This window comes from Chinchilla lanigera, unplaced genomic scaffold (genome assembly GCF_000276665.1).
Source record: "Chinchilla lanigera isolate Chin_1 unplaced genomic scaffold, ChiLan1.0 scaffold00046, whole genome shotgun sequence".
NCBI classification, from domain to species: domain Eukaryota; kingdom Metazoa; phylum Chordata; class Mammalia; order Rodentia; family Chinchillidae; genus Chinchilla; species Chinchilla lanigera.
In genome coordinates this window covers 9,787,644-9,799,955 of record NW_004955447.1, presented here as the reverse complement: position 1 = coordinate 9,799,955, position 12,312 = coordinate 9,787,644, and the positions used below count along the sequence as shown (strand labels likewise).

The window sequence follows — 12,312 nt, the reverse complement described above, 5'->3', positions numbered from 1 at the left end:
ACAGATGAACGGATAAAGAAAATGTGCTGTTTATACATAATGGAGTACTATTGTGCCATAAAGAAGGGTAAACTTGAGTCATTTGTAGGAAAATGGATGTACCTTTAGACCATCCTGGGTTCTTACATCCCTTCCCTAGTTATGTCTCTTTGATGAGCATTTCCAAACTTCTCCGCAGCCTTTAACCTAAAGTTAGTCTCATTCCCTGACTCCACTCAGCATCCTTCATGGTCCTTATCACTCTCTGAGATTTGTTTACTTTAAGAATATCTAAATAGAAATGTGTTTCATCGGTGAAAAGACTAACAGCTAACTGCTGTATGGATATTATTTAAAAATAAACGAGTGGTGATGAGCATGTGCTGCATGAATGAATGAGTGAACTTATAGAAACACTTTAGTGGTTCAGCATATGGTGCTTCTGTCTCCACACAGTTTCTGCAAAACACAAACAGTGAAGAACGTCAATGACAATGTTTTTATAAATTTTTGTAAGATGGGAACAGCCGTGCACAACTGTAGTCCCAGCACTTGAGAGGCTGAGGCAGGAGGATCAAAAAATCAAGGCTTCGGCACTCTTGTAAGACCCTGTCTCAAAACAAAACAAAACAAAGCAAAACAAAACAAAATAAAACAAAAAAGACATACTGTAGCTCAGTGAAAGCCCTAGATTCAACCTCTAGCATCACAAAAACAAATATGGGCTGTCGTTTTCCCAAGAAACACTTGCTCATACTTTGGCATTAAGAAGGGATGTGGAGTTTCTTGTTAAATAAGGTCTCTGTACTGAAAGAGCTGTGCAACATGCTGGCTTTCCAGCGAACTTGTACGTCAGACATAGTCTTTAGTGCTCTTTTCCTGAAAATAGATATATGCTTTAAAATTTGGCTATAACAGCATTTTTATACAAACAAAATTAACTTTAAAAGAACAGAAAGCTTTGTAAGTAAATCTTACAATATTGTTTTCTAAATACCAATATATAGATATTTAGAAAGCTGTGATTTCACATAGGGACTTGTTACCATAGAATATCTCTATAATGGGTATATGTGTTATAGAATAAAAGTGGCACTTCTGGTTATCTTTAAAATATGGCTGGGTTTCACGTGTTATAAAGTTTTATTACAATGTGCCAAGAAAGACAGCCAGTTTCAGAAACTAGTTTGATCTAAATACGCACACTTGTTAGGCGCTGCATTGCGCATTGTTTAACCTGCTTCGATGCCACTGTCTCGCTTTGCAGACTGCACTTGCAAACACTGACTGCGTAGAGAATGTTTATTATCTACCAATTTTCTTTTTAGTTTGAGAGACAGTACAATATGATAAATTACCTTCCTGGTAGAAAATCCATTCCAGAAAAGCCCTCTGAAGTGAATACTTCTTAAACAAGAAGAGCTTTAAAATGAATACATTTTATAATGAGAAAAAGAAATTGAAATATGGCACACTGCAATGGAATGCCTAATATTCATAGAAAATCCCTGAAATCTGGTAATATCTAAAATTATAATATTTGTCTATTTAGCCATGTCTCCTTAAAAAAAAAGTAACAGTTGAGGTGATAAGATGTAAGACGAAGTCACAAATGTCATCTTGCTCAGGATATATTTTTGCTATATGCAATTATGGTACTTCAGTGTACGGTGTTGCAGATAGCTTTGAGGTAATTTCAGAAATCAGCTTTTATGAGCTGAGATCACGGAAGGGCTTGATTTCTGGATGGGAAACTTATATTGTACCACTGAGCAATGTTTGCTTTGAGTGTTTCCACTTTCTCTCTGTTCTCTGAGTTTCTCAGAGCAGGCTTTAAGTTTACTGTTTGTCTGTTGTTTTCAGAACTGTTTTAAAATCAGTAAAACACACACACACACACACACACACACACACACACACACACACGGGGGGGAGAGAGAGAGAGAGAAAGAGAGAGATTACCGGATAAATGAAATATACAAACAACAAAGAATCAAGATATTGTTCTTGCGATAAAGTTGTCCTTGTAAATACAAACTCTTCTGTATAAAACAGAGCAAACATATTACTTCCATATAAACTTCTTTCATTTCATTCCCGTCCCTCGCCATCCCCAGGGAAATATCCCCGCAAGTTGCCTGTAGTGTGACTCTGACTTTTCTCAGGCCACAGGCAGCACAGTGTCTGAAGCAAAAGGCTCCAGAACTGCTGGAATAGAGAAGTTTCCTTAGCTTGAAGTTGTGACAGAGAAGCACTGGGCCAGACCCCGCCAGGCCCCGGAGCGAGGCAGCAGGTGCGCAGGCGCCGCCTCCTCTGGTCCTGCCTGAGACTCCTAGCAAGGGTCACATCTGTGAGCATCGTGGGTCTGCCGGGAGATTAAAACCTTCATTTACACCTATCAGATGTCCAAGGGAACTACCTGAAGTGTGATATACCTTTGTAGCTTTTACAAGGAGGCCTTTTCAGAAGAGAAAAAGTCCTTTGTTGTAAAGTCTAGCTTTAAATTTAAACTGAAAAAGACTGTTTTTATTTTAGGACTTCAAGAATAGAGGGCATTTTAAAAAGAGAAAGAAAAAAAAGCAACATTCTTGTATGAGATAGTGAAGTAAGTATTCAGAAATTATCAGTATGCCAAATCCTTTTGATGTCCTAGGGACACTCGACCTCTGAGCTACACCACAGTTCTTTGTGTTCTGCATTTTGAGATAGGGTCTCTCTGAGTTGCTCGGGTTGCCTCTGAACTCAGAGTTCTCCTGGGTGAGTCTCCCAAGAACATGGAATTCAGGCGTGTGCTGCAGTATCTGGCTCATGTTAATATATATATGCATATACACATGCATATATATATATACACATACAACTATAGGCTAAAATACCACAGAGATATTATATACAATTAATATAGTGACATAAGGGCTACACCTACGCAGTGTTTTTATGGATTTTTTGAATACTTAAGGAAATATAGTGTAAATAATTTTACTTTGCCAGACAGAAAAAAACTGAGGTTTAGAGGATTTGCTTTTCAAAATTGCTGCAGCAGTTGAATGTAGTACTTCTAGCTCTAAATCAACACAATACATAATAATTTTTAGTACTAAAAAGGATTTATTTTAAATAGTAAGAATTTTGAGTAGCACATTGACTCAGTTACCTGAGGGATATAATTTAGTATTAGTTGTGCAGTGTTGGTAAAGCATAGAAATATTCAAAAATGAGCTGAGATGGCATGGCTTTTGATAAGCTATAAAGGGATTTATATTCTTGGGGTTAGATAGATAATCGACCAATAGGTCCTTGGTTAATATCTGTATATTAGAAATATAAGAATGGACAAGCAGTAGTGGAGGTCACCTGCCCCAAGGGAAAATCTTAGTCCTCTGCTCAACTTCTAGACAAAAGCCAACTTGCAGACCTCATTCTCAGGATGCAGAGTCTCAATAGCAGTGACCACTTGACCTCTTTAGCAGAGACACCCATGGCTCTTTGTTTTGGTAACCATAAACTAGGAAAAGGGAAGCACTGGATTTTTACAGAATTCCTGGATACAGAATGAGTTGATACGGACATTTGACCTTAGATTAAGAGTTAGAAGGAAAGTGAGAAGGAGGCTTTTCAAACTGTCTTCTTTCCTCACTATTTTAATTCAAAAAGCTTTGTTGAGTCACTAACTGGCAGAAAGATGGTGTTAATTCTGCAGAATAATTTATACCCTTCATGGGATTCAACAGGCAGTCTCTGCCTGAAACCACTTTCTAGTACTTTTCCCCCTTTTCTCTATTTGCTTCCAGTTCTCCCTTTTGCCTCAGAACATTTCCCCAAAACACATTTGAGTGTAATTCTCATTTAGGCCCTGCTCTAACTATGACACTTGAAATAGAACCCTCTACTCTCTAACCTTTCTCCTTCTATCTTTAAGACATCTTATTTTTTTACTTCAAAACTATTTAGCATCATATTTTCCAATAACAATTTTTAAACACAACTACAACAAACATTCACAAACATGTCATCCCCATACCCAATTAGATTGTAAGTTATTCTGGTAAATTCTCAGTTATCTTTTCATTTTGTTGTTCTTCAGTAAGTAGTTTGCTGACTTTTTTTACACTGATAACTCACTTGCTCAATTTAACATGATGTATGTTTCTGTTGCTATTGTATGTGTAGATTCAGTTGAGATGAATGAATATTTTGAGTTGAGCTAAAAAGTAATAATTTAGCATTTACATGATGTCTTAGCTACTTTGTCATTGCTGAGACACAAAATCTGAACCCATAACTTGAAGAGAGCTTTATTTTGGCTCGCAGTTTGTAGAGGTTTAAGTCCACAGTTGGCTGGCTCCAAGGCAGGGCGGCCTGGCAGAGGAGGCTTACCTAGGGCCTAGCAGGCAGGAAGCAGGGAGAGATCAAGGGAGGAGTTTGGAAAAGATGCATCCAGGCCACCCTGCAGTGACCACGTCCTCTGACCAGGCTTCACTGCCCAGCATCACCTTTAACTGTAAACTCATCAGCAGCATAGTGTTGATGGATTAGTCCCCTGATGAATATCATGAAGCCATGATCTAATCGCTTTCTGAAAGATGTGCCTATAAGCACACAGAATTTGGGGGTACATCTAGATATAAATCGCAGCATATGACTATAAATTTAACCTTAGTTTTACGCTTGAATTCTTTTCCCATGTTTACAAGATGAGTTCTTCTCTGTTAATATTGATAACCTTTGTCTTGAGTATTCCGGCCTTACAGCTTCCATTTTCCTCTCACTTGAAACATAGCATGTTCTGTATTGCTCCCTACTGGGTAACAGCCGCTTTATAAATGGAACAGTATAATCTTTAAGGATCCCAAGATGCCATCAATCTAAGGAATTTCAGTCTTTTGCTCATTTAAGCTTTTGAAGCTCAGTGTAAGGTGGTGGGCATATTTTACCATACTAGGTAAATCACAGAACGCTTACAATTTTGGGGAGTGAATAGATTTTTGAAATCATTGTAGTTTTTATAGCAATATTATTTTACATAAAGATCTCCCCTTTTCACTTAAACTAATTGATTGAATTATTTCCCTACATATCTTACAGTAGCCTTTAAAATACAGTGAAATTACTTTAAAATATGGTACTTTAAATCAAGAAGTTGATAAGAAAAAGCAGACACTGAGTTTATCTCAAATTGTCTGCATATTATAAAACCTGAAGATTTAAAAGCTTGAAACAATATCGCTTGTTGGAGGTTTGGAGGCAATAAGTTCAAGAACAAGACAATTTAGTGTTTTTAAAGGTACTAGAAAACAGAGTCCAACACAGGGATATTTGAAGAACTTATTTGTCACCACAACTTGCTTCTTGTCTAGCCATGTAATCTGCAATACAAGGAACACTATCTGTGAAGCGCACTGGTTTGCTCACTATTATACTGAAGACAGGATGAATTACTACGGGATTTTGTCTGACATACTCTTCCCTACAGCCGCACACATGTGCTCATGTGAGCCGCAAAGTCACGGTTGCCAAAGCAGTAAATGGAAACTGCACCTGGTTGGCTTTGAAATCACAGTGGATGGGCAGCATTAAGAGTTTTGGAAGAGTATTTTCTGAGTGAGTTATTCTCATATTAAAAATGATTCAGCGTCTGGGCTGAGGGTTAGAGGTGGGCATGACAGGAAGCCAGAGTAGAGACTGACTGGTGAATGAAGAGATTCGGTGCTCTGATCCCACATCTCCTCAGTTTAGCATCCAAGTTTGGGACAATGAAACCTCAGGCAAGAGTGGGTGTTTGAGAGTATAATGGACCCCGTGCTCTCCAATGTGCCTATTTAACCCGGATAAATGCGGCATTGTGGATACTCCTCGTGCCACTCTGGCCAGGGAGTAGGAAGAGCAGAGATGCTTGTTGGGCTGGGATGTGAGATGGTTACAAAGCGTGCCTTGCTTCCCGCGGTCCTGACTTACATGTGCTCTTTGTATATCTTGGTTTTTTTTTGTGTTTGTGATGTCTGTTATATTTAATTCTTATGCCAAACTCTTTTCTGATGAAGAAAGCATTGTGCTTTATGCAAGAATGAAAACCTCAAAATAACCACCATAAAACTTCTCAGACTTATGGGAGAATAAACTAGGATGGTCCACAGATATTAGGATTAAATCCACAAACGTTGGAATTATAAATGTTTAGAGCCGCCCAGGCTAGAAGACAAGCCCAAACCACCATTAGAAGAATGAAGTGTGATATGGTCCAAAATGTATCCTGAAAGTTTTGTCTCAACCCTCAGTCTGAATAGTGAGGATCGGTCTTCAGTTCAGTCCAGCCAGCAGAAATTGACTGTGCAATTTCCTGTTGTATTTATTATACAGAATATGTGCATTCTAGAAGGTTCCTTTAGTGCTACACTGTTGTGCTTTTTGTCCCACCAATTTGAGGGTGTGCAAATTCCACAAAGTCATCAGTGAGAACATCCCATGCTCCTTCTTCATCATAATTAGACATGTCACCTGCGATCATGTACTGAAGTCTAGAAGAAGATTCCAAGTATCTTTTGGTATTGATTGTTTGTGATGTTCCAACAAAAATTTATTCCATAAGTCTAAGAATTTAAATCTTCCATTAAGTACTATGTTCCTGTAGGCAATGGCCATTTCTAGATCTAATTCTTTTTGTCCTGGATTCTTTGCAAAATTAAAAGTAAACTGGTAAATATTCTTAAATCGTCCTGGTTCTTTCAATTCTTGCTCCATCTTGGGTATTTGAGCCTTTAGCTTTTCTATGCTGTGACATCCGAATTCTGTCATGCCCTCCATGAACTCCAGCTTGGAGAACTCACATTGTGTTGCTGCTCTGAACTTCCATTCAATGATCGAAACACTAATGCTGGCTGGGTCAAGTGCCAGGTCATCACAAAATTGCTGTATCCCATCTATTCCAATTTTATTTTCATCTTGAGGATCATGTTGGTGCCCTCCAGGCCTCCCCGCTCCTCCTCCAGCTCCTCATCAAATGGACGGTGGCAGCAGCAGTGAGGTGGCGGCTCCTCTCCTCTTTGTATATCTTATGTCTGATAACATGCCCAGCTTTGGATGGTAAAATACATGATCACTCTAGCTCTAAGTGGGGGCTGTGGTCTGACTGCAATTTGCACCTGCCAAAGCTCATGTTGCACATTAATTTCCCAAGGTAATCACAGTGAGGTGGAGCAGGAGTCACAGGAGATAATTAGGTAATGAGGGCGTGTCTCTCAGAAAAGAAGGGCTTAATGCCTACCAGAATGGTGGGGCTACTTCCCACAGGACCAGGTTGTGACAGAAAGATCAGTGGCTCCTCTGTCCTCTGTCACTTCCCTTCTTGCTGTGTGAGTTCTCCCATACATGCTGCTTGTTGCTTCCACACATTTCTGTCATTCATCCTTGGCCACGCCATGCTGTTTGGACTTGGCAGTCACCAAAATCAGGAACCGGATAAGTCTCTTTTTCGCACATTACTCAGTGTGAGGTAGTCTGTTATAGTACCACAGAATAAACTAAGACATGGAATGTAAAGCAGCCTCACCAAGTTTCCCATAGTACTCTAGTGGGATAAAAATGTGGCTGCATCATATTTGGTTCCACTTAATTTAAAAAGACACAGAAATGAAAGGAATTTCAGGATCCCTGATGAATGCACAAGTTCCTATATGTGTACAGTAATTTGCATTTCAGTAGATACGAACGGCTGAACAGCAAGTAATATGCCAAATAGTATGACCCTACTCAGTAATGGCAGTCTGCCATCGTGAAATATTGGAATATGAAGAGCTATGGAAGGTTCTAGAATAACCCTGAAATGACTATGCTGAGCTAACACTGAATAAGATTATGTTTTTGGTCGTCACTTGGAATGGAAATTGGAGGAAGAAAACCAAAATTCAGTTATAGTAAGATAAAGCAAAGACATGTAGATTGAGACATGTGTACCTACTGTAAATGATGTTCAAATGATTCCCCACAGCGTTTGAACAGGTCCAGGTCCTCAGAAAAACTTCAGTGGCAAAAAAGGTATCCTGGGTGTGGGATCTGAGCTTATCGTTCCTGCGTTAATGAGTTCCTGGTTATACCCGCATTTTAACCTAAGAAAGAAATTTGCTACTGACATAACATTACAGAAATTTGTAATTTTCAAACTTCCTCACAACCCCAAAGTGACATGGTCCCCTTCAATTTTCAGTAATATACCCAGAAGATAATAATTTCTTATTCTCTGAAAAGCAAGTCACCATATTGAAAGCACTGCCAATTCCTTACTATTGCAGTAACCTCCCAACTGGTCCTCTTTGCTATTCTGGTTGCCCTGTGATCTTCTCTCAACATAGCAGCCTGAATCACACTTTTAAAAGGATAAATCAGGCTGCCTCTGTGCTCATGACTGTTCGATTAGGTCTGTTCACTTAGACACCACACAACTTGCCTCCTCTTGTGGCTCCTATCAAAAGCTCTGCATGAGCCGTTTCCCTACCTGTTCTCTCTAATTTCGTGCCTCTCCTCTCTTCTCTTGCTCTCCTTACTTTATTCATCTTTTGGGAATTGTTTTTCTTTGCACAAACATGCTAATCATAATTCTATTTCAGGAAATTTTCATCTTCTGTTCCCTAAGATCCCTCTTCCTCAGAGAAGGCACTGAAAATTCAGTTTAATACTAGACCAAACGACCTTTCAAGAATATTTTCTTCCAATTTAATTTCTGTAATTTTAAGACATTTTTGCTGTGAAATAACTGGGATTGAACCAGATACTTTCTTAAAATGCAGCAAAGGGTGAAGGACGTCATCTCTGCTGTGGTAATAAAGCCTCAATTTCTAAAAATGCTTGGTTTTGCCTCTTGAGAGGGAAAATTTAGGACCATAGTTGTTATGGAGAAGGTACACTGAGCACACTTCAGCCAGCAATATTTGCAGAATAAAGGTGTCAGTGCTATTGGATTCTGTGTAACAAAGAAGTAAACCACACTGTTAAGGTTTCCCAGCTGGGAATATAGTTCAGTGGCATAAGCGCCTGCCTGGCAAGTGCAAGGTCCTGAGTTTGATTTCTAGTACAAAAAAAAAAAAAGGATGGAAAGTTAATGTTTGACAACTTGAAGTTTTCACCATAATAAATTCAGAGAACATTGACTTGTGCTCATTTCATGAAATCATCTTCCATACACTTAGGTGCTCTTTATAACTCTTTAAATCATGTCAAAAATTTATTGTTTAAAACTGTTAGGCACTGTATGATATCCCTAGAAATATCTGCTTGAATGTAGCTCATCAGGAGATCTAAGTTCTAAGAGTCCAGTGAGATTTTTAAGGACTGAGTTAAATCACTTTCCTCCTGTGGTTGGAAGCCACTAGGATGGCTTTGATAATTCTCACCTCTTGGAGTTAATTCTCTTTAGTAATACTGTGTGAGACAAGAGCTTAATTTGATTCATTCTAATGAATAATACACAAGCAGAAATGCTGGGTAGTCAGTATTGACGTTGGTTATAATTATTTTTGAAACTTTTGACTTCCCTCTTGGGTTTTCTCTCTCTCTCCCTCTTCATTATATGGTTTCTTTTATGGAAAGTTTGATTTTGCACACTAAGAGTTACCGAGTAGAGTCTCATATGACTGGACTTTGAAGTACATTTGAGCCCAGCCAAGACCGTTGTGCTGTGACACTGGACACAGATCTGAGACAAAGACCGACGTGAATGGATCTAGAAGTTTTCTTTCTCAGTTGACTTTGGAGGTGACAGAGGCCATAAGCTGGGTGACTTATGAACAGTCAGAATTTATTTCTCACAGATCTGGGGGCTGAGCACCCAAGATCAGGGTGCCAGCATAGTTGACTGTGGGGAGGGTCTCCTTCTAGATTTCAGACCATCCACTTGTTCTCCTGTCACACAGAGGCAGCAGAGCTGGGAAGCAGGCACTCCGTGATTCTCATGACACTTTTAAAACAATATTAGCATACCTCCAAGGTGATGCAAGGTAACATGCATGAACTGCCAATATGTACTAATAAAAATAAGTTTAAACATCCTATTCATCTTGGGGAATTGATAATATACATATTGAATTAATTCTTCTAAGGGCACTAATCCTATGCATCTGGCCTTTACCCTTATGACCTCATGGAATGCTAATACTTTATAAAAACCTCACTTCCTAAAATTATCACGTTGGTGAATATTAATGCAACACAAAAGTGTTTTGGGGATGTGAACTTTCAGTCCATAACAGTCTCCCAGGGTGCCACAGACTCATGAAGGGTGCAGAGGTGTAAACACCAGCCAAGACATGCTTGTATCTCTCACTCTCAGAAACTGTTAGCTGATAAACGCTTATTGTTATCATATCTGTGGTAATCTTACCTAGGGTAACCAAAAGAGACATCATTGATCACTGTGAAGTTCTTTCCTCTGTCCCTTAAATCTACAATTGGGCTTGAGTCTATAGGAATTGGCATGATCAGTAGTCATAGAGAAAAAAGATAGTGACCTGCAGAAGAAATGAAACTTTACATTGTGATACATCTGATACATAGCCAATTTAACACATAAAATGTTTAATATATATTAATTTTATCCTGAAGTATCTAGTTTATTTTAAAAGCAAATTTATAAAATAACTTGCCAAACTGCACTCTGAAGTGATGAAATGAGAACAACTAAGGCAGAGTGACCACTCTAGCCTGCTTACACAGAGATCATGTAGAAGAGATTTAGGAAGTGTAAACCCAGCTGGTGCGAAAGGACAGCGGTAGACAGGGCAGTCAGGAAGCAGCAGCTTTGATCTTCATGACTGCTGTCCTTACATTTCCAGCTTATACCAATGTCCTTTGAAAGAACATATTTTGATGTATTTGGTCCATGCACATTGCTACCATTTTAATTGGTCAAAATCCATTGATATCAATCCCCACTCCTGACCTTGCTATATTATGTTTCTGGTATCAGGAATCTCCAGCATCACTGATCTTTTTATTAGTGCAAAAGGAGAATTCTTTTAACATTATTTATATACCTAATACCTCCATGGCTCAAAGTAGCAGCCTGAAGCCCCAGCCTTCTTCCAATCTTTTATAGCCTATAGCATAGGAGCTCCAGTACTTTCACCTTATAGATAAACTTTCTCATAGCTAGCTGCTTCAAATGCAAGGTGTATTTTTATATAGATATATGCAGACAAATATGTGTGTTCATACACACAAATATAAATTTTTTCTGAGCTGTAAGCACTACAACAATATGTAATAGTTAATATAATAAGTAAAATAAAAATCACAACAGTTATTTCTTAGGTTCAAATCTACATAAGCAGTGCTTTAGTGTAGACTAAAATTAATCAGTTCTGTTTTGATTCCCTTTACAAACTGATGTGACATTTAAGCTGGATGGAAAATTTGATTGATTTGAGAGCTACCCAAATGATGAGTAAAGCACAATTCGGGGTATATCTGGCTTGAGAATGGAGGCATGACCTCGGGTACTGTATCCGTTCCATTATCTTCTATGGACTTGTTCCCCTCTTCTGCTTCTCAACCACCATGAAGTAAGCAGATTTGTTCCACAGCTCCATTTTGCCTTGGCAGTGGATGACCACAAGTGGAATCTCTGATTTCATGAACTAAATTAAACTTCTTCTGTATGTTTTGTGTTTGGTATTTTGAAACAGTAGGAAAGCTGACCAGTAGAGAAAAGTGGTACTAGAGAAGGGGAGTTGTTGCTGTGACTCTGCCTGGCCACGTAGTTCAAAGGTCTTTGGAAATGGTTTGCAAGAGAACTTTGCAAAGGTTTGGAGATGTAGGCCAGAGAAGCTCCAGAATGCTGTAAGTGCAGACTGATGGGGATTCTGGTCAGAGATCAGAAGACCAGAATGTTGTGAGGAATGCACACAGTAAAGGACAGGCTCACGAGTTTCACTTGGGAATGAGGACTCTGTTGAGAATTAGACTAGAGGCAATGCCTGTTACACTCTGATAAAGAACTTATCTGCATTTTACCTGCGTTGTAAAACTTTACATGAGGTTGAATTTCAAGACAGTCCCATGATCGATCCGTGGCATGAGTACTGCTGGCTGATTTTAGCTAGACCTAAAGTAAGAATCAGGATCAAAGAGTAGAGCTGAAAGATTTGAAAATTTGAAGATTGATCAGAAAAGAATTACCTGTAAAGTTGGGGTAAAGGGTAATGCTCTTGTTGTTGTTAATAGAGAGGTCACTTAGGCTCTTTTTTTGTTTGTTTGTTTGTTTTTTGTACCAGTAATTAAACTCAAGACCTTGCTTTTGCCAGGCAGGCACTGTGCTGCTGAACTATATCCTCGGCAGTTTAGAAA

The 12,312-nt window shown here is 38.8% G+C and overlaps 1 protein-coding gene across 1 annotated transcript in view; it reads right to left on the bottom strand.

The window, feature by feature from the left end:
- Positions 1–6,337: 6,337 nt before the first annotated feature.
- Positions 6,338–12,312, bottom strand: part of LOC102004867 (DCN1-like protein 1) — a 70,917-nt gene continuing 64,942 nt past the window's right edge. The window contains 2 exon segments of the mRNA XM_013518479.1: positions 6,338–6,486; positions 6,489–6,965. Of these exon segments, the coding sequence (XP_013373933.1) occupies positions 6,368–6,486; positions 6,489–6,965 (596 nt within the window). The 3' untranslated portion in view covers positions 6,338–6,367.